At 42.9% G+C, this 27,822-nt stretch overlaps 1 protein-coding gene and 1 long non-coding RNA gene across 4 annotated transcripts in view; one reads left to right on the top strand and one right to left on the bottom strand.

The window, feature by feature from the left end:
- ANP32A (acidic nuclear phosphoprotein 32 family member A) overlaps positions 1-6,808 on the bottom strand; it is a 37,231-nt gene extending 30,423 nt beyond the window's left edge. The window contains exon 1 of one of the 3 annotated variants that reach the window (XM_053593776.1): positions 6,587-6,808. In XM_053593776.1, coding sequence (XP_053449751.1) covers positions 6,587-6,640 — 54 coding nt within the window. In that variant the 5' untranslated portion in view covers positions 6,641-6,808. Of the gene's footprint in view, positions 1-3,218; positions 3,444-5,224; positions 5,332-6,586 lie in introns of those variants that run through there. The other 2 variants (XM_053593778.1, XM_053593777.1) reach the window with 2 other exon arrangements.
- Positions 3,634-27,441, top strand: LOC128587527 (uncharacterized). Its single transcript, XR_008380609.1, has 3 exons — positions 3,634-4,142; positions 21,305-21,404; positions 27,016-27,441. It is a non-coding gene; the product is annotated as an uncharacterized LOC128587527 (long non-coding RNA).
- The last annotated feature ends 381 nt before the right edge of the window (positions 27,442-27,822 follow it).

Genomic DNA, 27,822 nt, shown 5'->3' on the forward strand with positions numbered 1-27,822 from the left:
AAGCAGGGGTAGATAGGCCAAAATGGGGAGCAAGAAGAAGGCAGCAGCAATCTCTAAGGGAGAGCCCCCTCCAGACACCAGAGTAATGAACCTTTTCCTAAAGCAACTCAGAATTCAGGTTGCATAACCAGACAAAGTTCATTTCACCAGGCTATATCACCACTCAGCAACAAGCTCCTTTCCTAAGTGACTGCAACAAGGTAGAGAGGGCAGGCACCACAGCAAAGGGGACATCTTAAGAGGATCATGTACAGTTTCTGTAAAGTATCACAACAGCTCCAAGGTTTTTATTTCAATGTAGTGTAATTAATTCACACTAAAGCTCTGGTATGGCCGGCCCTGCTATTACAAAGAAGGATGGCAGATAGCTTTAAGTCTAGACTAAGTGACTTCGAGAGGCTGATGGTACAGCAGTGGCAGAAGAGAGGTAACTGGGTTTGTGGTTTGCTGTCATAGCACAGGGTTGTTATGAGGACTAGAATTTGCCCCCTTAAATTTATCTCCTCCTCTCGTCCATCTGACCAATCTTATATCCATTCCTTTCATTCATTAGCTCAGGCACAAGAGGCCAAAGGGAAAAATAAGGGCTCTGAAACTCAAAGCCACACTTTGCTGCTGGTTCACCCCCCCCCCCCCAGAAACATGCATGGTGTAGAGAAGCAGGCCAAAACTAGAGATTCCAGGACTACCTGTGGTTTCAATGATCTGTGCCCTGAGTCTGATGTCAGCTATTGGGTACACAGCTGCCCCACCCTACATAGGCCTCAAAGCCTCACCCGTTATAGTTCAAAGCTCCTATCTCTGAGACAAAATCTAAGTGTAAGAGTAACCATATAACTACAGGATACATAAAAACTTTTTGCAATATTCTGAGTATACAACATGAAGAATTTCAGGTGGCTACATAGAACTTCTCTAGAAAGGAGGAGTGGGGACTGGCAACAAAGACAATTTTTCTCTTCCTGTGGAGGCTCTTAGACTGAAGCTGATTACCACTAGGCACCAATTAGTTAAAGAGCACACATAAAAGGACTTGGGAAGACCACACCCTAATATAAGGCTTGCCACTTAAACAAAACACCAGATCCCAGGGGCCCTCCCTCCAATCTACAGAATCAAGGATTAGCAAACTTTTTCTGTGAAAGTAAACATTATCGAGTGGCAAAATTGAGAACACTACACAGGCACTTTTATAATGAGAGAGAAGACATTTTCACAATACTTTTATTGATGAAATTCAAAATATATACTGAGTACAATTTCTTTTTTATTAATACAGGTTTGCTAGGGAGACAAGTACAATTCTTTTGGAGGCAATAACATTTCACTTAACTGGGATTCAAAGTTCGTGTTCTGTATCTTCAAATTGACTGCAATGTTTATAAACACAAATTATTCTTAACTCATGGGCTGTAAAAAACCAGGCAGCTCAGCTGTAGTTTGTCAACCCCAGTGGTAAACCCAGGTCTGGGGTGGAGCCCAGGCATCTACATTTTACATACTCCGCAGGCAATTCTGGTAATGGGCCATGTTTGAGATCCAATGAACCATACGATCCTCAAAGTCCCTGCTGTCCACCACGGGGACCTCTGATTTTACAGCAGAACTCAGCTCTGCCACCACCTGCCAGTTGTTCAACCTCTCGGAACCTCTTTGATAATTCATCCTCACAATGGAGATGATATCGCCCTCTACCTGGTCTACCCTTAAGGAGTTGTTGGGATGACTGAGATGATCCATGAGGTGGTTAGTGGTATGCTATGTCTCAAATACTAAGACATGCCAATTTTGTTCAGTTATTTGGCTATAAATGCAGACTGCATAAGAGTGGCTCCTGCTTGTCTTCTTGTTATCCAAAATGCATCCTCCAGCACCTAAAAGGGCAGATTCATTTCAGCCTAACCAGATGTGATATGCTAAACCAAATTCAGTGTATGGCTTACCTCTTAAAATGGCAATCCCCAGTACCTCTGGTCCTAAACCATCCCCACCCATACCCCATTTCAGTATCTTCAATTAACAGGAAACTCATTCCCTTCATAAGGTGGCACCACTCCAAAGTCAGAAAAGAAAAAACTCTTCCCTACAGTCTTACAAAAAAGGGTGCTTCAAGGGAGGCAGTAGTGGGTAGAAGTTGAGTATACAGACTGGCTGTCCGAGACTGAATCCTGGTTCTGCCACTCACTAGTCATGTGATAACGCTCCATGCCTCAATTGCCTTATGTGTAATATGAGAGTAATAATAGTACCTACCTCATAGCGCTGTTGTGGGGACTCAATTAATTGATATGTAATACACTTAGAAATGTGCCAGACACAGCATGGGTGCTATGTAAGCATTAGCTAATATTGTTATTCTAAAAGACAGAGAAGCTTAAAGGAATGCCTTGCAGCACCCTGATATCTCCCTGAGAATAATACTATTATATACTGAGCACCTACTGAGGGCCAGATCAAACCAGTTTTGTGGTCACTTACTGTTTAAATGGGATTATTGTTCCCATTCTACAAGTGAGGAAAACAAGCTTCAGAAAGGTAGGTTAAAGATCACAAGGGTTGGTTAACAAATCACCCTACCTGCTTGTGGCAGGAGGGATTCAAATCCAGATCCGTGTAGTCCCAGAGTCCACCTTCACCAAAGAGACCCCAGACTCAAAACTACCATCAGCAGCAGCACCCAGTAACAGAACTCAACTGACTGTGACTACATAGAACTCATGCTCAATTTTCTGCCTCTGAATTCCTGGTTGGCTTGCATAAACAGAAGTTAATATCATGCTACTTGAACCCAATTAGGCAGTAAGTCAGCTTGGAAAACATCATGCGATGTATTCCAAAGGTCAAGTAAAAGCTGGCTTCCAAAGCAGCCTTTGCTGGACACTGCCATGAAAGTTAGTCTCTACCCTCTCCACCTACATCAGAGTTTAACCAAGGAGGTGCTCAACCAACACCTACCTATACAGGCTTTTTAAAAGTCCCAGAGAGATGGATGACAGCATCGGTGGACGTGACACCCACGAATTTTCTAGCTCTTTAGCCAATAGCCAGAGAAAGACAGTTTACTTTTTTTCAAAAGCAAACTTTATTCCCCCTCTTCAGGTTTAGGATCACATTTACTGTTGTAGCTGTCTTCCCCCAGGCAAAAATAAAAGGGGAAGGGGCAGGAAAAGAGGGAGGGGGTCTACCCTAGCCCACCTGAGACACGCAGCTCGACCTACCTTCCCGGAGGGCCCAGCCCAAGAGGGCGTTTCCCCCATGTACCGACAGCTCTTCCCTCCCCGGTAAGAAGCTGCTGTCCTTGGCTTCAGTCTCGGGCACTAGATCGCGTGTGCGACTCCCCTCCCCTAGCTTAAAGAAACCTCCTGTTTAATTTTCCCCTCACCCTATCACTTTCGCCGAAGGAGCAAACATCAGAGCGAACGGTTAGTCCTTAAGGCCACCCTGAACTACGTCTAGAAGGCCCGCAGGAAGAACGGCGAAATGCCCGGCAAGGGCGGGGGAGGCAGGGAGCGCGATGGGGGGAGCTCGAGCTAAGAGGATCGTCGTCCTGCCCAGGCTACGGCCGCCGTGGCGCTCGGGCAAAGCCCCAGGCCGCCTGCGCGGGACGAAAACCCCCACCGAGGCCCAGAGCACAACCGGGGGTCCCCAGAGCCAGCTCCCCCTGCCGCCTCCGCGCCGGAGGCCGTCGGGGCGATGGCGCAAGACTCCGCTCCCCCCACCCCCCACAGCGACAACAGCCACGGTGACAAAATGGCAGCCCGGCGCCCGGCAGTCGTGCCACAGGCGCGCAGGGCCTTGGCGGCTGCCCCCGCCCCCCCAAAACGCCACGGCGCCCTTCGGGCTCAGCTCCGGGCGGGCCTAGCAGTTAAAAATCGTAGTAACAAATAAAAGAGCCGGAGCTCGAAATCAGCGAGAAGAGGCGAGAGGCCTGCCCGGCGCCCCCGCCGCCCGCCAGCGCCCCGCGCCGCAGGGAGCCCGGAGCCCACATTCCGAGCCCCACGCTCCGAGCCCGCCGCGCCGTGGGGGAGGGGCGGGGCGGGCCGCGAGAGACCCGGGAAACATGGCTGCTCGTCCTATTTCGGCTTCGCGGCGTGGCCACCAGCCCCCGGATCCGAGTTGGGAGAGGTTCTGAAGGTGGGTGTGTGGGGGGTCCGGGGGGAGCGCGGCGGGGAGGGGCGCAGGGGGGCGCTCTCCCCGGGCTATTTGTCTTAACGTTTTTTTAAAAAAATACAGTTCCTCCTCCCCCACCCCTTTTGTCCCTCTTTCGGTAGCTTTCTTCCCCTCCCCCCAAAATGTGCAGAAAGTGCCCCCTCCCCCGCCACCCGCGCCCCACCCCGCCTTAAGGCAGGGGGCAGGCGTGTGGGCCGGGAGACTCGGAGGCGAGGGGGCGAAGCGTGAGAAATCGCTCCCAGTTCGGCGCGGCGCGCTCCCCTCCCCCAGCACACACACTCGGGAAGTTTAAAGAGCCGGTTCGACCCGCTTTCGATCTCGCTCTCAGTTGGCCAGCAGTGTTGATCGGGTTCGCCGGGCGAACCTCGCCTCCACAGCTGGCAGCCGCGACCCCGGCCGCCTACTTGGCGCCCTTCCCCCTCTGCACAGGGGGCTTCCGGAAAGTACGCGGGAAGACCGCGGCTCCGGCCTCCTCCCCCATCACCACACCCAGCCCCCAAATGCTCTGGCTCCGGGTCCAAACTGGGGCGAAATCGGCCAGAGAAAGACAAACCTCCGGCAGACCGTTCGCGGAAACTCCAGCCTCTCCGGCGGCACCCCCTCCCCTCCCTCGGCCAGCACTCTCCCCGCCCTGCGCGCCATAAGGCACTCGCACGTCTACAGTCCACAGCTGCGTTATGATGGGAAAGGGGGAGACAAAAAGGATCTTGTTTTCAAAAGTCTCACTTAGGTTTGGGGGAGGAACTAGGGAAAAGAGGAAGCAAGGCCTGCCTTTGCCAGGGATTCGGGTTTAACGGGCTAGAGGGGCGACAGGTCAGCGCACAGTGCTGCTCAAACTCCCAACTCTGTGGAACACCGGCCACGGAGGCTATGGGGCTACTTCCTCCCTCCCGTCCGCGCGCCCCTGGTCACCCCCAAGGACCAGGAGGGGAGTTGGCCGGCGTCTCCGCCCCAGACCTTGGGTCTCCACCAGTGAGCCGCCAACTCTCATAAAACACTGATGTTTGAAAGCGAGAGCGAGACAGAAATAAAAACGAGCGTTCGAGTCACCCACCATCTCCTTCTCCCTCCTTGGGGTTGGCCATTCGCCTGAGTCTCCCAGTTCCCACCCGTGTAAGTTTCCTCCTGCCGTACTCCAGCCGCTGCCCAATCAATAACCGCAACGGGAAGGCAAACTCCCATCCTGGAGCTGGAGCTGCGTGTTTGCCATGCCCGCATAAATGTGGACCCAGCCAATACCCACCGCGGGCACCAGCTCTGGGCAGCTCGCGTCCTGACAAAGTTTCCCGTGCCCATTTATTATAACCAGGCGCCGAATGGCTGCCGAGGAGCACACCCCTGAGAACGACGCGCTAGGGGTTCGTGCCGGGGTGTGGGGGTGGGGCAGGACCCGAAGGCTGGCATCTTAGTGAGGCTGGAAGGAGCTGGGGCGAGGGGGTACCGGGACATAGCCTTCGGGCAACTTGCGCTAGCGATCGAAGTGGGGAGGCGCGGGGATTATCCGTGCCTTTGCACGTTCGAAAATCCCTCCCCCTTCTTCTAATTTATCTTTCCTTCGGAAGGAAAGGAAGAAACATCAGCATCTGGCCCGAAGGTGGGGTGGAAAGAGTGAGGGAGAAAGGAGGAGAGGAAGGGAGACAGAGAAAGGGAGGGAGGGAGAGAAAGGGCGCGTTCACGAACACTACAAAGTTACAAATATGGCTCCCCCGTCTCTCGCCTCATCACTGCAAAGAAATGAAGACGCACTTTAAACTCGAGCTATTCCCAACTCCACTGCAGCCCCCTCCCCACGCGCTCTCCCCGGGGGCCTCGGCCCACATTTATCTGAAACTAAACCGGACTCGCAAAGCCGAAAACTTATTGTGTGTGCAAGCGAGCGGGCGAGAGAAAGGGAGGGGGAAGGCGCAGGAGGGGGGCAGAAAGGGGGATACATTTATAAAATATAAAACCCTCTTTTTTGTTGTTAAATCCAGGAGGCAGCCCCTCTCCTCCTCCCCCCTCGTTAATCTTCCCCCCAGACGGAGTCACGGGAGCAACGAGCTCCAAGGGTTATTTTGGCTCATTCTTTCCGACCCGAACGCGTGCGCCCGCTGGCCCCCGATGGGTGCACACTCGCACGCACACTCTCGCACCCACACTCGCACACGCGGGAGCACACGCACAGGTAGTCACACACCAAGGGCAGCGGCGGCGGCAGCCGGAACATGCTTGGATGGCATTGCAATCCCCCAACCTTGCAATTCATTTGCAGTCCGACCTCCAAATCCACACCTCCCGGACGACCCCCCTCAAAAAAAAGTGCCTCCCCCCTCCAACGCGCGCGCATACACATACACACACACACACACACACACACACACATACACACACAAAGTCGGAGAATGGACCGACAGAGATATTTTTGGCAAATGCTCACATCAGAGGGCGTCCTGTTCCGCAGCTCTAAATGAATCCGTTTGTCCATCTCCATCTCTCGCACTCTCTTTCTGCAGAGGCTCCCGCGCCGGCGGAATTCAATCAATAAACCCCGAACCCACGGCCGCGCGTTTTAGGACTTTGAAGGCTCAACCAGCTCCGCTGGGTTCTCGAGCCCCCAGCACCCGCGGCGCACACTAACCTGATCACCGTGGAGGCGGGATCTGCGGCCCTGCGGACGAGCGGCAGCAGCTTGAGCCAATCGCCGCCGAGAGTATACAAGCCACAGCCAATGGTGGCGGCGGCGGGGGGGGGAAGGGACCAATGGACGGGCTGCGCAGCCAGCCAGGGAGGCTCAGCTATTTGGTTGTGGTGCCGGAGACGGACCCCTTTAGATTTCGGGGCGGCTGAGGAGCGCGGCGGCAGCTCGGTGGCTGGGTGAGGGGGGTGGGCGGAATGGCGGGGGAAGGGAAGGGCAGTCCTCGAGGGCCGAGGCGCCGGGCCTCGCCAGCTAGCCACCGCCTCTGCATTCGGCCGGGGGCGGGGCCGCAGGTGCGTTGTACGAGGGGGAGGGCGCGGCCGGAGGGGTTGGCTCGGGGTCCCCGCCCGGCCGAGGGCTTCGCGGGCCGACCGCGGCCTGCCCGCTCTGCCTGAAGGGCTTGCGGTAGGAGGCGAGTGGTGTGAAGTCTGGAGGCCACGGACGGCCTGGCGGGCAGGCCTATGAAAGGCCTGAAAAGAGGGGGAGGGGTCAAGGGTGCAAGGGGGGAGGGGCTCGTCACATTCTGGGTCAGGCCCGAGAAGTGTAGCCCACCACCGCCGCGGCCTCCAGTCCTCGGACTGTGGTCCCTGGTCAGCACGCCCCTTCCCCTCCCTCCTTGTCCAAGTCGGTCCTCTGCCATCCCCGCCCCTCGAATAAACAAGTAAATAAAAGCAAGACGCTTCCACCTTTGGGTGACTTGCTGCGCGGTCTCGACCCTCTCCGAGAAGAGGCATTTCAGTTTGCTGTCATGTAAGGTCAGCTTGGAAGAAGTGATCAAAGAGGCACCAAGGATCTTGTTTAGGCAATAAATGAATAGAGACCACAGATTAAGAAGTGTTGATGGGTATATATGATAGAGTATTAAAAAGTGGAAAAAGAAGGTGCTAATAACTCCTTGTTTTCTGGCCCAAACATAACGTATGGGCTTTATAGACCTAGTGAAAAAGAACGGCGCACAGTTTATTCTAATCGTCCATCTGAGTCATTTGGTTTGATTTGAGTTGCCAAGGAAGCTCTAATTGGAGCACTTTCTGCAGGTTTTTCGTTTTGCTTGCTTTGGGTATTTTTGAGTCACATTAAGTTTTAAGAGACTTTAAAGCCCCGATTCCCACTGGGTTACCAACTTCTTATGGCATTAAATTGACTTCCTGTAGCTGTTAATAAATCACAGGGGTGGTTGTCAACAACAGATACATCCTTACTTCACCTTTCCACACAACTGTATTTCATTGTCTATTTCTTCATGTCTCACTCTTAACCACACACTTCCATGTAGTTTTTTCTTTTCGTATACATTGTGTTTATTTTTCCGGGACGTGGGTTCAAGAGATAGATAAATCAGAATGTATGTTGCCAATTTAAAACATTGTTACATAACACCAATACAGTTTCATTGTTAAAGTTTAGGAGAAAATAAAAAGTGATGGAATGTAAATAAAACACATATAGAATGCTTACACGGGGGAAGAAGCTGTAACTTTAATATTGCAACCTGATAGACTGCAAACAAAGTGTGGCAACTAAGCATTTTAGTCAGTAAATTCTTTCAGATAAAATAATGAATGGACTTTGAAATCTGATATTTACTCCCTGAGTAGCTGGAAAATGAAAAATAAAAATTAAGTCCTTGTTTTACTTCATCTGAGCATAAGTAATATCATTTATTTAACTTGTTGACTTAGCTGACATATGTGTCATGGTCAGATTTTGTTAATTTTATTGAAGTCTATTTCTGTAGTTGGAATTTATTCTTTTTCAATTATATTGGCTCTTTTAAAACATGAACACCATATTACCTGTCTTCCCATTGAGTCAGTTGTTATTTCTGGATATGTTATTTAATGTTGTTTTCAAACAGAGCTCTTCATTACAAACAAGTCAATATGGTGTGTACAATTTATGTAACATAGGACTCCTGAAGTTTATGTTCTCTCTGATGGTAAATGCTCATCTTCAATGTAAAATGTTAACCACACTTAATACCACACTGCTAGCAATGCCATATGAGACAGCGTGTTTCCAGAGGAGTAATGCTTTAAAAGCAAACCAATCAAATGCAGAGATGTGCCCCATCCAACTCTGCTGAACAGAAGTGAATAGCTCACTTAATGTACAAGGACTGAAGATGAAGACTTAGAAGCTCAAACCTCCATTAAAAAGAGTATACAGAGAACGAATTAAAATTAGACTTGAAAAAATCATGCCCTGATCACTAAATCAAATTATTAAATATAACAGTTATTTTTACAAGCATCCTTCCCTTATGTATTTTAATGAGAGCTTTTGTATTAGAAAACTGAAAGAAGGCTTAATTGGATATTACTCATTACAGAAATTGAAACATATAAAAAGCATATATAATCAATGGAATATTTCCCGTTTTCTCAACATACTTTGAAAGAAACAAAAATTCTCTTTTACAAGAGATAAATTTTATTTACTTATTTTTAAGACAGTCTTGCTCTGTCACCCTGGCTAGAATGCAATGGTGTCATCATAATTCACGGCAACCTCAAAATTTCTGGGTCTAGTAAAACTCCTGTCTCAGCCTCCCAAGTAATTGGGACTACAGGTACATGCCACCACACCTAGATAATAGTTTCTATTTTTGGTAGAGACAGGATTTCACTTGCTTTTAGGCTGGTCATGAACTCCTGACCTCAAGTGATCCCCTCACCTGGGCATTCCACAGTGCTGGGATGACAGGTGCAAACCACCATGCCCAGCCTACAAATGGATTTATTTGTAATTTACTTGTAAGGAAATTTTAATGTAATTTTGATTTTTTATTATCAAAAGGAAATAGGAATATAACTCAGCTAAAGCTGATCCATTTGCCCCTCATGGCTTAATCAAATATTGAAAAACAATCTACTCTTATATTCTTTGTTTTACAGCATTGCTCCTTAAGTTACATTTTATTGCACATTATATTAGTAAATAAGTGCTCTGAATGGCTCTGCAGTTCAGAAAATGTAGTAAGAAAAAAGCCCCATTTCAAGGAATCTTGGCTGTATTTTGAAATGGAGTGGGAACAGGTGGAGTTACTAACTACTGAGTGATTCTACAATAGAAATTAGGTTATGAAAGATGTAGAATTTCTAACTTCTGCAATTGGGTTTAATTCACAGAGAAGAATAAATGAGATACAATTCAAAATTTGGTCCCCTAGAGAAAAAGATGGCCAAGGAAGGAAAAGATACTATCCCACCTTCTGGAGTATTTTCCATTAAGAACCATTCCAAACAAATGAACAGCCTATTTTGTTCTCAAAGACATATGAGAAATGAGTGTTCTTAACTTCTTTTCATATGTGTTGGAAATTACTGCTTTGTAAATACACACGTGGGTATAGCTGTCATTTTAGCTCCTTTGCCCCTGTTGGGGCGTTAAAGGTGGAGACCCTTTGGTTAGCATCCTTTCTGAGTCAAACTAATACAGGTGTCCATAAAGCTCATGTGCAACTATTTTAAATTGCACACAATCTTTATGGACACCCTGTATATCCACAGTTCAACAACTTTTTCTTCAGCTTGATTCACATATGCTGGAACCTGGCCATAGTACTCTTACCTATGTCATGGTTCTGCTGCTGGGACCCCAAAGGCAAAATGATATGGAAAAACTCCAGCTTAATTATATTCCCTTTTGTCTGTATATGTAAATAGCTTTTAGAAATGTAGATTATTCTTTTGAAATCCATGGTAACAAATGTGAAGACTACTATATTTTGATTTGAATAACAAAATTATGTGGAGGCCTAGGATCTAAAAAGTTAAATACTCCTAATTTCTTTTGTTTAGTAAAGCATTGAATGATTTTTTTAAAGAAATAATTTCTTAAGTGATTGAATAGTTAAATATTCCTGATTTTCTTTTGCTAATAAACTATTGGATAATATTTTCAAATAATTTTTTAATCCTCACCTATAAAAATGGGTTAAACAAGAACAATAATATTTAAAATATAATTGAATAAGGCTCGGCACCCATACACAATGGTTACTGCGCCAGCCACATACACCGAGGCTGGCGGGTTCGAAACCAGCCCAGGCCTGCAAAACAACAATGACAACTGCAACAAAAAATAGCAGGGCATTGTGGTGAGTGCCTGTAGTCCCAGCTACTTGGGAGGTTGAGGCAAGAGAATCGCTTAAGCTCAAGAGTTTGAGGTTGCTGTGAGCTGTGATGCTACAGCACACCACTGAGGGTGACATGGTGAGACTCTGTTTAAAATATATATATATAATTTTCAAGAGAGTATTTGAATAATTATCAATGGATTGTTCATGGAGAAAAAGCAGTGGATGAGAACAGTGATTATATGTTATTTTAAACATTGAACTACTAAGCCTAGCACCGTGTGGTGTGCCTATAGTCCCAGCTGGGGGGAGGCTGAGGCAGGAGGATTGATTTTAAAAAAAATTAAACTAATAGTAGAAATCTTAAAAATAGCTTAAAGATGGTTTATTTTTGAAAAGGAAAAAACATTCACCTGCACTCTTGTTTGGAATTCACTAGAAAATTTGCAAATCTGTTTCTTAAATAGATTTATTAAAGATAATTTGGGGGTATGAATCAAAGGAAAGTTTACCATTCATCAGGAAGAAAACCAAATACTAATATTTAATACTAGTATTAAGATATGTCTGTAAAGAAAAAACAAGGCCTTAAAAACAAATAATGGAATGAGGAGCTATAGAACAAAGATTGTGACTAAAGGCTATTTAGGTTGAAAAAAATAGAAATGCAATTAATTTAGAGTCTACTAATTCATTTTAATCCTCCTGGGGTTGAAGTTTAACTCTGTGAAGAAAAGGGCACTAAAATCCATTAAGACATAAGAGGTGGAGATTAGACTTTCTAAGAACTTTTAATATCTTTACTGTTTGCAAATAATATTTATAATTTTTAGCATACATAGTAAAATTGTCCTCTCATATTCTCTGCTTTAAAAATATATTCTAGACTCAGCTGCTGTAGCTCAAGTGGTAGGGCGCCAGCCACATACACCAGAGCTGGCGAGTTCGAATCCAGCCTGAGTCTGCCAAACAATGACAACTATAACCAAAAAAAGAAAAGGAAAAAAAAAAATGTATATATATATATATATATATGCCTGGGTGTTGTGGTGGGCGCCTGTAGTCCCAGCTACTTGGGAGGCTAAGGCAAGAGGATCACTTAAGCTCAAGAGTTTGAGGTTGCTGTGAGCTGTGACACCACAGCACTCTACCCAGGGCAACAGCTTGAGACTCTCTCAAAATAAAAATAAAAATATATTCTATAACTCTTCTTGAATTAGAGATTAATGCAGTCTGAGAAATGAGTGTATTTATAATTGTATTTCTAGTTGAACTATTGGATCTTTTCAAGAGAGCATATGTATACTCTAAACTTTCTCTGGAATTTCTGGATCTTACCAACTTTAATATAAAACTTTGAATTCATTTGCACATGACCAAATGAGATAGCCATGTTAGGTGTTTGAGGCTTTTACCCAGCAGAGGAACACATGTTTTATTCTGCTGGATTGGTCTTCTGACCTGATAATTTACCTGACATTATCTTTTGTGCCTTCTTGTATATGAGAATTATCATGTCTGCATATACTTAAGCAAAAGCAACTTGCTTAAGTGTGATAAGCACTTTTCACTAGATTGGGCCAACTCATTATGTCTATGTTTGTGTGGAGAAGTAATGCCACAGATAAGGCAGAAGAGCAGGCAAATTCAGGATACAAGTGTGCGAGGATGTGTAACACACATGTTGATTATGGTATCATAGCACTTTTATAATAGCAGAAGGAAAGAAAAGAGAGGAAGGAAGGGAAAGAAAGGAAGAAAGAGAAGAGTGGGAAAGGGAGAGAAGGGGAGGATTCATCTGCCCAGGAAAAAAGTCTGAGGAGTACCAAAAATGTTTTTGAAAAAAAAAATTTACAATGGTTTTGCATGAGTGATGAAATTACAATACTTTGAGGGGGGCTGGTGGGTGTTTTATTTGTCTTCTTATTTAATAATTTATCCATTTAAATATAGATTTTAAAAATTTTTCAGTTGATCAGTGGCCCAGCTCAGTGGGCTCATGCCTGTAAGCTTGAACTCATAAGTTCAAGACCACCCTGAGCAAGAGTGAGACTGGGTCTCTACTTGGGAAGCTGTGGTATGAGAATTTCTTAAGCTGAAAGAGTTTGAGTTTGCTGTGAATTATGATGACACCATGGCACTCTGTCCAGGGCCACAGAGTGATAATTCCTCTCAAAAAATAAATAAAAAGTTTTAAAAAGTTTTCAGTTGATAAGTAATTTTTGCAATAAGAAAAAGTTATTTTTCTTATTGCCATTCTCATTTATAAGTGAAATATATTTGTAATTTATAATAATATATTCTCTCCAATTTTAATATCAGGTGTATCCAGATCAAGTAGAACGATTTTGAAGTATTTCTTCTTTTTCTATTGTCTATAAGATTTGGCATGATCTGTTTTTTAAAATTATCTTTTACTTTCATTTATAAATATTAGTTGTGTATTTTTTGAGACTTAAAAAAACTAAGAAGAAGTTAACTGATGACTTCTTTTTTTTTTTTTTTTTTTTTGTAGAGACAGAGTCTCACTTTATGGCTCTCAGTAGAGTGCCGTGGCCTCACACAGCTCACAGCAACCTCCAACTCCTGGGCTTAAGCGATTCTCCTGCCTCAGCCTCCCGAGTAGCTGGGACTACAGGCGCCCGCCACAATGCCCGGCTATTTTTTGGTTGCAGTTTGGCAGGGGCCGGGTTTGAACCCACCACCCTCGGTATATGGGGCCGGCGCCTTACCGACTGAGCCACAGGCGCCGCCCCAACTGATGACTTCATACTGAATCTCAGAGTCAAAGCATTCTATAATAGACATACTCTTATTTGACAATGTGAATGTTACTTTCTTTGCATTATTATTATTATTATTGCTTAATATTTCGATGCAGCAATTCTCTGATTTCTTTTCTGAATATATTTATGTTCGTTCATTCTCTACAAGGTTTTTGTTTCTAGTCCTTAAACATTGTTATTATTATTAAATTTTAAGCCTCTTTAATTTTGTGAAGGCAAAAAATGGAAACCTAATAAACACATGTATATGTAAAAAAAAAGGAAAGAAAAGTTATTTTTAGCAGAAAATATAGATGTAGTTGATAATTGGGATGTTTGTGCTAGTCAGAATCTTTGGTTGAAGGCAAGAGAAATTTGCCCTGACCAAAGCAAGCAAAAAGCAGTTTTTGTAAGGTCATCTCACAGCCAAAGAAGAACAATATCCAGGAAAAGAACAGGAAACAGGGGAAGCTGGGCAGCCTGGAGCACAGCCAAGAAGATGCTCTAGGTCTACAGAGCACCCCTTACCTCCAAGTCCTCTCCAGGCTGTGGACTCTGCACCCACCATTGCTGCAAATCATCTTTCAGCACCCTGCACTTTTGTGTCCCACCCCCAAAGTTCAAAGCCCTTGGCAAGAACATTTGCAGATGCCCCAGCTGTCAGGGGAAAAGATTATCTGCCCCCTTTAGCTTCCACAGTGGGATGTGTGACCCTGCCTCCTGTCTATTTTAGGATTCTGCCCAAACAAAGGCTGTTCTGGTGCTAGGTGACCAAAACCAAAAGTTCACTAACATGCTCTAATAATACCGTGAAAGTTTCCTAATGATCCATATTACCCCATCTTAGCTCCTCTCCCACTCACCACTGCTTACCAGGAACAGATTGCATCACCTACTTGGGATCAATCTAAAGCAGATCTAATATCTGAAATCCTAATTTCCTTTCATACGGTTCCCTTTCCAAATCCTAGGTCAAAAGAAACAATATATCATTGTTGATGTCAATAAAAGACTTAACAGGGCGGCGCCTGTGGCTCAGTGAGTAGGGCGCCGGCCCCATATGCCGAGGGTGGCGGGTTCGGACCCAGCCCCGGACAAACTGCAACCAAAAAATAGCCGGGCGTTGTGGCGGGCGCCTGTTGTCCCAGCTGCTTGGGAGGCTGAGGCAAGAGAATCGCGTAAGCCCAAGAGTTAGAGGTTGCTGTGAGCTGTGTGATGCCACAGCACTCTACCCGAGGGCGGTACAGTGAGACTCTGTCTCTACAAAAAAAAAAAAAAAAAAAAAGACTTAACAAAGCAGAGCCGATGATAACCTTAGGACTTTTCAGAGAAAATTTATTTTATTTTATTTTTTAATTTAATTTAATTTTTTATTTTTTAATTAGTAGAGATATTTTATTTTATTTTTTAATTTTATTTATTTATTCATTTTTTTGAGACAGAGTCTCACTTTGTCACCCTTGGTAGAGTGCCCAGGTGTCATAGCTCACAGCAACCTCAAACTCCTGGGCTTAATTTAGTGATTTTCTTGCCTTAGCCTCCCAGGTAGTTGGGACTATAGGCATCCACCACAATGCCCAGCTGTTTTTGTTTAGGGATGAGGTCTCGCTCTGGCTCAGGCTGGTCTCAAACCTGTGAACTCAGGTAATCCACCATCCTCGGCCTCCCAAGTGCTGGTGTTACAGGTGTGAGCCACCACACTCAGTCCTGAGATACTTGATTTTAAATTACAAGGATTTGAGTCCTAAGAGATAATCTAAATACAGCAATAATCTACATGTTGTATTTCATGAATAAATGCAAAGAGCTCTAGATATCAAGTGATATAAAATCTTCAGTAGTGATAGGTTACTGCTAATTAGTTTCTATCTGCTACTCTAAGCACAGGTTCAGGCTCAAGAGCAGAGCTAAGCTGAAGGGAATGACATTTATAGTCAAAATCTATTACAAGTAGACAAGTGGTCACAGACAAAGTAAGGGTTCACTGCAGGATACATCACTTTAAGGCCATTTGTGAAGAAAAATGCTGATGGTGAAAGAAATGCAAATACCACAAACACATCAAAGAGGGATGTGTTCTTATATATTCCTGGGACCAAAGAGGGAGGTTGTCAAGGATGTGCTTGTAGACCACATTAATACTGGAATAATGTCTTCTTTCCCATCATTTCGTGTCAGTTAGTTTAGATTGGTTTTCAGCTAGGAAAAGCAAATAATACTCTTGCAAGGACTCTAAACAATGTTATAAGAATTCAACTTGTTTTTGTTTCTATTAAAGCATGGCATAACTGTTACATGAATAGAGGTTCTTTATAAATGCCAATTACTTCTTTACAGAGAAGCAGTACTGAAGATTCTGTTCACTGGCAAAGTGTTCTTCATGACCAAGTGTTTTTTTTTTTTTTTTAATTAGAATTTAACTTTTTGCAGATGATTTAACGCAAATTAGAACAGATTACTGGCCAAGTGCTGTGACTCACACCTGTAATTCCAGCACTCTGGGAGGCCGAGGCAGGTGAATTGCTTGAGCTCACAAGTTCGAGACCAGCCTGAGCAAGAGTAAGACTCCCCTCCCCCCCACTAAAAATTAAAAACTGAAGCAAGAAGATTGCTCGAGCCCAAGAGTTTGAGGTTGTTGTGAGCTGTGATGCCATCGCACTGTACCAAGGGCAACGAAGTGAGACTCTGCTTCAAAAAGATTAATTAAAATAAAATAGTAAAAATAAATGACAGACTACTAATCGTTCAATAAAATCCATTTCCTCTTCTTTGAACACAAAGCTCAACTCTACTTCCTAGCTGCCCTTGCAGTTAGGTGGGGTCATGTGACTGGGCTCTGGCCAGGTGAGGATGAGTGGAAATGATGCTGCCACTTCAAGGCCTGACAGTGCCAATGCATGCTGAGATGGAGGGACCTTAGGAGCCTCATGAGGCACAACCTCCCTCAGCCTGTGTCTCTTTGGAGAGTCATTCCACCAACCTATTTACCTGCCCATCAAGAGATAAACTGTGCCCAACATAGAAACTTTTGCCCAGCTGTGCAATTATAGGTTTAAGTCTGTTAATGTAGCCCATGCTAACTAATATGCTAATAAAGTTTTATTTATTCAGTTTTAGTTTCTATTCATTTCTGATTTTTCAGACCACTTGTAAAGTTGAATATTCTTGTATTTGCAGTGTATCTTTGAATTACAGGTTCAATAGCACCATAAATAGAGATTTAAAAGCTTATATTAAATACAAGTACTTGATGAAGAAAAAGTCATTGTAAAGGAGTATGTAGAAATAACATGTAAATATATCTCCTTCCCCAAAACTTAGTGTTTGGCTCATAATAGGGAATAAAATGAATGTCTGTTGTCTCATCAGTAAATGAGCCAGCCCCCTTCCCAAGCTACAGACTGACGTTTTAATTGCTTGTTAGGCATTTCCAAACAGCTGTCCCACAGAAACAACAACATATTACTAAAACTAAAGTAATCTTCCCAGCCAGCCTCTGCCTACTCTGCCTCCACAAAACTACTCACTATCCTCCCGACCGCCCTGTTTTTAAATCAGTGGCATCCTTGGAATTGTCTTCTGTTGACTCCCATAGACAAATGGTTACCTTGTTCTCTAATTATTTAACTATCTTTCTTTGGTAGAGCCCCTCTTTCTCACCACTTTATCCAAGAGAGCTCTGGCTGCCAGCTGCATTCTCCCTCGTATTTTAATCTATCCTCGATGGTAGTGGGTCCCAGGCTCTGGTTTTCTCACCAGTAACTTTTCAAAAAAGGGCTTGAGGACAAACACAGAAATCCCAACTTTTAATTTTTACCAGATAAAAATATTATTTAAAAAACTATCATTTATTTTTCTATAGATTGTTTTAAAAATGATAATGTAGGGAAGATTTAGCTTCAGAATATAGGACAATCCTTCAGAATATAGGACAGAATAGAATTAAATTCTGTTCCCATAAAATTTTACTTTTTCACTACATTGTCCGAGATCAGGTAGTTGGAAACTCTTTGTTTAGACCAGACCAGCACTGTCCCTGAGGTCTGATATCATCTTGTGGTCAGATGAATATTTCTGAGCTCCGCTATAGTGACCCTCTGATCAACAGCCTTTCTGGGTCCCTGTGGCTTGCTCTCCCCCATCTGGCATTTAAACTCCCAACAAATCCGGCCCACTAAAAACTGCAAAAAAAAGAAAAGGAAATGTGTGGGTATGGAGAAAAATATAATTTGGTCAACAATGCAGAGCCCTGTAGCTAATCATCATATTTGAAAATGGCTCTTAACATATTGTCCAAACTAATTCACATGCTGATGACTGATAGGGTGGAATGTACTGACCCACCAAGGAAGGAGTGAGCCTATGAATGTCCCACCCAGGAAAATGAATGTGCCTGCTCCTCTGACTCTTTATATCAGTGGTTCTCAACCTGTGGGTCGCGACCCTTTTTGTAACAATGAAAATACATCCTGCATATCAGATACTTACATTGCAATTCGTGACGGAGGCAACATTGCAGTTATGAGGTAGCAATGAGGATAGTTTTATGGTTGGGGGGGTCACCACAACATGAGGAACTGTATTTCGAGGGTCGCGGCATTGGGAAGATCGAGAACCAACGCTTTATATTCTCATCCACCATAACCCACATACGGAATTCCTTCCTGATTTCACCCCACCTGTACCCAGCTGGAATAAAGACCACATTGCCCACGCAGAACTGAGACTCCATTTTCCTTTCATCTCACTTCTTGGGATGATTTCTCATCTTTGGGTTCACCTCTCCTTTGGTGCTGTGAATTGGATGTGGAAAAGGCCCCTTAGGGAGCCAAAATATACCCCCATCGGACCAAACTAAACCGACCCTTGTTGCAACAAGACGAAGGGAAATGAGAAACCTCTCTGACCATGCCTAGAATTCATCCATTTAATGGTGAGGTGAGCATTTGTCTACAACTCCTTTTCTGAACTTTTTTAAACTTCTCTTTTTTTTTTTTTTTTTTGCAGTTTTTTGTTTTTGGCCGGGGCTGGGTTTGAACCTGCCACCTCCGGCATGTGAGGCCGGTGCCCTATTCCTTTGAGCCACAGGCACTTCTCTTCCCATCTTCCCTCTTAATTCTTACTCTTTCCCTCTCCCTCCATTGCTAGGCCTCTCCAGCATTCATATATAGTCTCTGTGCCTTTTTAAACTCCCTTTCCCTCTCCCTGCTGTAGGCTGAAAATTCCGGTGATCCTTGTCTCTTCCGGTCATGGACTGACCTCGGCGAGCCACTCTCGTCCATCCAGTGCCCACGCGGGGGTCTGGATCACTCTTCTCCAGCTGGTGGTCACACGCGGAGGCCAGGTCCTCTCTGACCTCAGCCTCAGCAACGTCTCCCCTTTCTCCTCTCTTCTTCTATTCCTCAAAACTTCTCTTTACATCCTCGCTTTAATCTCATGTATTTTCTACCTCAAGTTTAAATACCCTACATCCAGGCATTTCTCCTACTCTGAAACATTCCTTCTCTGTGTTAGTCTTTTTTTTTTTTTCTTTTTTTTTTGAGACAGAGTCTCACTTTATTGGCCTCGGTGGAGTGCTGTGGCGTCACAGCTCACAGCAACATCCAAATCCTGGGCTTAGGCGATTCTTTTGCCTCACCCTCCCAAGTAGCTGGGACTACAGGCGCCCACCAGAACACCCGGCTATTTTTTTGTTGCAGTTTGGCTGGGGCTGGGTTTGAACCTGCCAACCTTATAAGGGGGCGGCGCCCTACCCACTGAGCTACAGGCACTGCCCTCTGTGTTAGTCTTGTGAACCCTCTCAGATTCTCCTTGCACAAATAACATCAGCTTCCCCCCACCTCCACATCCATATCCTTCCCTTAAACAATACCCGTTCCCAGCTCTCTCCACCACCTCCCACCTGCTTCCCACAGCACTTGGTAGAGGAAGGGTGGACCCAATATCCTGGCCCCAAACTAGGTCCGGCAACACCTTTCCACATTCCATTCTCAGACTACCACAACTGATCTACCCTCTGGCAGGTACAAGAGCAGGAATACATCATCAGGTTCATGTCTCTTATGTCTTGGTCTATACCAGTGGTTCTCAACCTTCCTAATGCCTCAACCCTTTAATGCAGTTCCTCATGTTGTGGTAACCCCCAACCATGGAATTGTTTTCGTTGCTACTTCATAACTGTAATTTTGCTACTGTTACGAATCGTAATGTAAATATCTGATATGCAGGATGTATTTTCATTGTTACAAATTGAACATAATTAAAGCATAGCGATTAATCACAAAAACAGTATATAATTATATATTGTGAAATATTTATTTCTAATTACAAATAGATGAAATTTTGTCTTGAAAAAAAAATAAACTCCCAACAACACAACCCCATACTACCTTCCCAGTATTATTAAGATTTCTAATTTCCAGGCAAATTAGACCCACTGATATTCCCTTTTCTTTTCTATCTTTAACTGTGATTCTTTCACCTTGTATACTCTATCCTTTCTTCTCAACCAGTCAAAATCATACCTAAAATTAAAGACCAGATTTGATGTCAGTCCGTGAAACCTTTGATGATCCATTCTACCTACACAACCAAGAGCTTTCCTCTCCTTGAACTTTTATAACAGTACAAAGTGTAGCAATGGGCCACTTACTTCCATATGCTATTTACCCCTCCCACAAAATTACAAAAATCCCTGAAGATAAGAAAAATGTTTGACTCATTTTATTATCTGTTCATTATTGAACATTAAATATTCAATATATATTTATTGACTAAATAAATGCTTTGAACATCATGGGCCCCGTACTTTAAAAAGTACCATTGAAACATTTAAATTACTTTAATCTTCAGTGTCAGGTAGCAATAGTCAGGAGGAAAATAGGGATTGCTAAGTAACTTCTTTATTCTTTTCAATATGAGGTGTCTATGACCATAACACAGAAACTTTTCTACCATAAAAATTTTATTTTAGGCTCCTACCCAGGAATTGTCTTTTATTGTTGGATCCTTCCCAGGAATTGAATTGTTTTAAGACACAATTTGTGGGAGAAATGGGAATTATAGGTTGCTCTGATTCCAATCTAATTTTGTGTATATTTTTATAGTTTTATAGTTTCAGTGAAGGTACTTGTACACAGCTTTTATTCTTTGAGGTTTTGCATTCATCAAAAAGTAAAAAGGAATAGGATGACAAAGCTCATCTATTTCACTCTTATTTGATGTTTGAAGGAAATCTGAGCACTTGTACTTCCATGTTCTATCTTTGACATAATATTTTTTTCCTGTAGTGCTTTATTAATACGAAAATCAATATGTAAATTTTTAAATTTTACTCTAATTATATGAATAAGAGAAAAATTAGCAAAGATTAAGTTGAATATATTTTCTTAAGCTATTAAGTATTTTATGGAGGGTATGAAAATATAGGAATTTCTTGGCTCTTAGCACAGCCAGGAAAAGAATATATTTTCAAAGTACTCACCTTGGTCATTTGGTGACCATAGTGATATTCAGCAATGAAGTATGTAGCATGTTTTCTAGGATGAGTTTGCAAACTTACATTGTTAGATCTCATACTATGACAACTCTGATGGCCATTTCAGAAAAAAAGAGTTCCAAAAATTGCTTTGAAGGTGGACTAGGCACTGGCCTTGGTGCATAGCTTCCCAACGGGAGTACATCAAAGGTGACCATAGTGACATTCAGCAATGAGGTATGTAGCACTTTTTCTAGGATAAGCTCAAAAACGTAATTGTCTGACCTTGTATATATATGAAACTTTGAATTTCTAATCTGAATTTTAGTGTGAGCACATGTAAGAGGCTCTTATGTTTAGCCTTGCACTACAACTAGACATGAGAAAAACATAATGGTTTCTTAAATTCATTCCTTATGAAAAATAAATCTCTTGACTTCCATTGCTAGTCATGATTGAATAGCTGGCATTGCACTTGTCTGTCTGATGTAAACAATAGAAGCTAGACAAATTATGTAAAACAACAATGAGCAGACACTGGACAGGAACCAAGGCAGGATTATTACCTGCCAGAAAAGGGAAGCACGAGGTCAAATTTACATTCATCCTAGCAAGGAGATACAGACCCCAAGCAGAGAACAGCAGTGTCTCTGGGCAGAGGAAACAGAGATCAGATGACAGACCTTCTAACATAGTTGGTTTGAAGGGCAAGGTCACTTGGAGGAGCGAGCTGCAGAGAAAAAGCCCTCAAAAATTGCATATAAATTTCCTTCATGTATTTGACCCACTGTTAAGATCTGTATGTGCAGGGCAAGACTCTAGGAAGTATAGCAATTTGAATGGTTTCTAGGAGGCTGAAGGCTAACAGACCAAGCAACACTTTTTGTAGCAAATCAACAAGCTTATTCTAAAATTTATATAGAAATTCAAAGACCTAGCAAAAGAAATTGTGAAAAAGAACCAAGTTGGAGGACTTATGCCAGCCGATTGTACTGCTATATTCAAGTGCCATGGAATATTGGTATATTGATAGAGTACAGATCAATGGAACAGTATAGAGTCCAGAAATGAATCTACATTATATGGTAACTGATTTTTGACAAACGATCTAAGGTTATTCATCAGGAAATGAAGATCTTGTTCAAAAAATGATGCTGGAAAACTGGATATCTATATAGAAAAAAAGACCTTGACCTATGTCTCACAGCATACACAAAAATTAATTTGAGATGGATTATATACCTAAATATAAAATTTAAACCTTTAAAACTTTTAAGAAAAGCATGAGAATATATTTCTGAATTTGAGGTAGGCAAATATTTCAGATGGAACATAAAACAACACTAGCCTAAATTTAAAAACTTATAAATTGAACTTCAGAAAAAATAAAATTTTCTGCTCATCAACATAATTAAGAAAAGGCTAGCCATAATGTGGTTGAAAACATTCTCAATACATATATTTTAAAATATATGTATTGAAAATTGTATGCAGAATATATGAAGAACTCCTATGAATCAAAAAGCCAAAAGAACAACTTTATACATGGGCAAAAATCTCAAATAGACAGTTGCAAAAGGTCTAAGGTAGTAAGAACATGCCACGTGGAGATTTGATGAGGTTAGGAGATGATAGAGTCACAGTGATTTAGAACCTGAGCCTGAGCTGGGTGAGGAAAGTGTCCCCATAGTGGGAAGTCCTGGGACGGTGTCAGAACCTGAGTAGTGTGAGGAGGCTTTCCATGTGGGAAGCAGCCTTGCATGGCAGCTCAGAGATCTAACAGAAAGAGGAGGGCAGTCATGTCCAGGGACAATCCAACATGGGTATTAGAGCATGAGCCCCAGGGCAAGATGGATGCTCACATGGGGGCAGCCCAGTGTTAGATGTGAGGACCTAAGCTCCGAGAGCAGATTCCACAGGGGAGGTAGCCAACCTGGGCAGGTAGAGCCTGAGCTGGATGAGAAAGGTGTCATTATGAAGGTGGCCCAGCATGGGGAGTCAGAGCCTAAGTGGAGTAAGGAGAGCATCCATTGGAGGGGAGGCCCAAGGAAGGTTTCAGAACCTGAGCAAGGCAAGCAGGGTGTCCTGGCTGAGGGATGACCTAGAGTAGAGTGTTGGAGAGTGAGCATGGTGCAGAGGGTGATCACGGTGGAGAGGGGATGGCAGTGCACGTGGGAGACTGGATGCATTCAGCATGTTGGATAAGTAAGTATATAAATAAGGATAACACAGGTCAGATAAAGGAGCAACAAATATGGAAAGGGTGAAAACTAAAGTGTATCCTATGGTTTGGGACCGGAATTAGAAATATTGGTGTATGGCCGGGCACAGTGGCTCATGCCTGTAATCCTAACACTCTGGGAGGCCAAGGCAGGTGGATTGCTTGAGCTCAAGAGTTCGAGACCAGCCTGAGCAAAAATGAGACCCCCATCTCTATTAAAAAATAATAATAAATAAATATTGGTGTAGACTCGTAATTTTCAATGCATGTATGAAATAGATGGTTATAGAAATAAAGATAGGTATAAATACATGTGTTTGGGGTGTGGGTGTGGGTGTCCCTCCATATATGCCCTAATTCTGTCTTGAAAGAGGCCCTGGAGGCAGTAGTAGGGCAATAACAATGAGCACACCAAGTGCCTAAATCAATCTTTCTTTCCTTCCTTCTTTGTTTCTTTCTTCCTTTCTTTTCTTTCTTTCTTTTTTTGAGATAGTTTCACTCTGTTGCCCAGGCTAGAGTGCCATGCATCAGATCAGCCTAGATCACAGCAACCTCCAACCCCTGTATTCAGGCCATCCTCCTACATCAGTCTCCTGAGCAGCTAGGACCATAAGCACTCACAGCAACCCCCAGCTAATTTTTCTATTGTTAGTCCAGAGGGAGGGTCTCATTCTTGTTCGGGCTGATCTCAAACCCCTGAGCTCAAGGCATCCTCTGGCCTCTGCCACCCAGAGTGCTAGGATTACAGGCATAAGCCACTGCGATTGGTCCTAAATCTTGGTTTCTAAACACCATTTTCCACTAAAAGAAACTAAGGGTCCTTGGAGAAATGGGTGGTTCCAGGACTGGGCAGGAAAAGTACAAGTAATCAGTATATTCTTATTCTAAAAAGCAAGAGATTTTTTCGAAGAATGATAAGGACATATCAAAAGGATACAGAAGTCAGATTGTAGGGCTAAATCTGGTACAATCTTAGTATCAAAATAAGTGATTATGACCCACTGAAGAATATAGGAAATCATAAGTTCACACATTGATTCACAGATATAAATTAATTCACAGGTAAATTCACAGATATAAATTAATAAATGAACAAATTAAAAGTTCAGGAAACAACAAAGTGGTTACCTAATCTCAGGTTTGCTGTCCATGAAAGTATTAACTACAAAAGTTAAAGAACAATTTCAAAGCGGAGAGGCCTCACAAACACCTCCTTATTCAAATGATCAGTGAACAGCATTGGTAAGGGGACAAATTAAAGTCATGTGTCTTCTATGATAGTCTTGCCAAAGATGCATAACCTGAATGTAATTATGAAAAGTCAGAGACAATGCCAGATTTGGGGCTGTTCTACAATACAATTGACCTGTTGACTTCAAAAGTAGCAAGGTCCTGAAAGTCAAGGACACCTGTCAATAGTTCCAGCTTGATGAAGACTAAAGAAATTTGACAACCGCGGCATATAATGTTTGAACTGCATTCTTTTACTGGAAGGAAAATTATTGGGATAATTGTTAAAGCTTGACTAGGGTCTGAGAATTGATGGTTGTAGGTGTTAATGGTTGTATTGTGGTTAAGTAGAAGAATGTTCTTGTTTGTATGAAATGCACACCAAATAACTAGAGGAACATGGGGCATCAGGTTGGCAATTTATTCTTCAATGGTTTTGGAAAAAGTTCTTTGTATTGTATTTGCAACTTTCTCTAAATTTGTGATTAGACCAAAAAATTAAAGCTATTGAAATTATCATCACACACGCAGGATTATACTAAGTACTAAGTGTTAGCTAAGATGCAGAACAGCTGTCCACACTGTTGGTGGGTAATTAAATGCTACAACCACTTTGGAAAACGTGTGTCAGTTTCTTATAAAGTTCCTCTATGACCCAGTAATTCCTCTCCTAGAAATGTCCACAAAAGTACTTGTACACTCTTAGCAGATTTATTCAACACAACCCCAAACTGGAAAGAACCTAAATGCCCATTAATAAGTGAATGGATCAATACACTGTGGTTTATCCATACAAAGGAATATTATGCAGCAATTAACAAAAATGAACTGTGACTGTAGAGAACAACATGGATGAATCTCGAAAGCATTATGTTGAGTGAAGGAAGTCAGCCACAGATGATTTTATATTTACAATTCCATTTATATGAAGTTTAAGGATAGTCAAAACTAAATTATAACTATTAAAATCGGAACAGTTGTTGCTTTGGGGTGAATGGGGTTGACTGGATAGGAGCAGAAGGAAACTTTCTAGGTGGAGAAATGTTTTATATCTTGATCATGTGTTGGTATACATTTGTCCAAACTCACCAAACAGTACACTTAAAATCTGTGTATTATTGTTGTAAAATATATTTCTGATTTAAAATAATCCACTAAATTATCAGCAATGCTTTTCTCTGGAGGGGTGTTCTTTCACTTTACATATTATGTATTCCTGACTTCTTGAACTCTTTTAAACCGGCATGTCTTAGTCATTAAAAAGAAGTCTTTAAAAAAATAAAAGAGCCACACTGAAGATCTAAAAATATAATTACATTACAGTAGGATGTGTCCAAAGGGTGCTCAAGCAACTAGTTATTTTGAGGAAAAGTTAAATTAGATCTTCTTTTCATATACACCAAAAAAGCTTAAGTGAGTCAAAGAGTTCATACATAAAATCAAATCATAAATTTTACAGTGGAAAATAGAGTTTAACACTTATCTGATATGTGAATGGCAAAGAAACTTTCAAAGACTAAAAGCAAGGTTAGGAACTCTAACGGGATATGAGAACGTTAAAATTATATAATAAAACAGAAACAAATAAATGCAATAGGAAGTTGGGGGAAATTTAAAAAAACATAACAACATTTGGAGGTTTGTAGCCAAAAGATATAAATTTTAGAAAAGGGAAAACGATGGAAGGAAGGTAGGAAAGGAGAGCGAGAAGGAGCGAGAGGAACAAAAAGAAGGAAGGAATGATCATAAACAGGCAAAAAAAAGAACAAAAGAGTTAAGAAGGAAGGAAAGGAACAGAACACAAATGGTTAAGCAACAGGTGAATAAAAAGTAAACCTGAATTTTCAAACCTAAATTGTATCTATTGTACAATTTAGCAACTGATACAATTGCTAATTCTATCAATTTAGCAAGCATTATTGTTAAATGATAGTATTACATTAATATTTGATGGCAGCCATGGAGTGGCCAGAGAATGCTCGCTCAATACATGTAGAAGTATAAACTGTTACACTTCTGAAAAGCAAGCTAGCCATATATGTTGATAATCTTTAATATTTTGTGAATGAGAAATATCACCTTTTGGGGAATCTATATAAAGGAAATAAGTCACTCTTTTCAGGATTATTTATAATAGCCAAAACGATAAAAATAACCTAAATGCCAGCATTATGGGGCTAACTCTTAAATGATAGAAGATCCGTTTAACTCTCTTTACGAAGAGTTTCTAATAACACGATTCTTTTAAAAATGCACACGATAAATTAAGCAATATCGAGGCTCCCGAACAGAAACTTCCCGGTGGTGAAAACACACTGTCTCTAGCCGCGCCACTGTTTTGTTTGTTTTGCTCTCCTTGGTTGTATTTTAAATATGGTCCCCCCACCCCCAACACAGGTGCATTACGCAGGGGCTGGCGTCTGGGCGCTGCGGGCCGGTCAGTACGCGCGGCATCGGGGCTCCCAGGGCTGCCGGCTGCTGCGAAGATGGAAGTGGACGCTGAAGGGGTCAGCTCCGGAGAGCCTGCCGGGAAGCATCTGTCCAGCACCTGGCTGTCACGGCCTGGGAAGAATAACAGATTCCCCTCCCATTCTACCTTCCAAATTCCCCCCAAATTCCTGTCTGGGCAAACGCCAGCCTGGAGGGTGGGCATTCTGGGAAGTGTAGTCCCTGCTGCTCTGCATTGCGGAGGAGGGGTGGGAGCGACGCTGGGGCAGCCTCCGTCTACCCAGCGCTGCCTGCTAGGGGCGTCTGCAGACCGTCCCGAGGCTGACCCGTCTGTCAGGCAAGTGGTCAGGAGGCCGCAGTTGAGCAGGAACGTTCCCTGGGTTATAGATGACAGGGGTTGTATTACATATTTTATTATTAAAATTGTTCATTTTCACGTGCGTGGCATTCCCAGTTTATTTAATTACAAATTTGCAGAGCAAATCAAAAGCTTTATCATTTCAGATGGAGTTATACAACTTTTTAGAAGTTTAGAAAATGACAGTGTACAAAAACCGTTCACTTGAAACCCTCACAGATCCGAGGGAAGGTAAAATGGTGTAGCCGCTGTGAAAAGAGTTTGGCGGGTCCTCAGAAAGTTAGACATGGAGGTACCCTTAAAAACTGGCAATCCCTACAATATCCAGGGAGATCGTAAGCGTATTCCCAGAGAAATGTGTACCCTTATGTTCATAGCAGCATTATTCATAATAGTTG

This window comes from Nycticebus coucang, chromosome 6, assembly GCF_027406575.1.
Source record: "Nycticebus coucang isolate mNycCou1 chromosome 6, mNycCou1.pri, whole genome shotgun sequence".
NCBI lineage: Eukaryota > Metazoa > Chordata > Mammalia > Primates > Lorisidae > Nycticebus > Nycticebus coucang.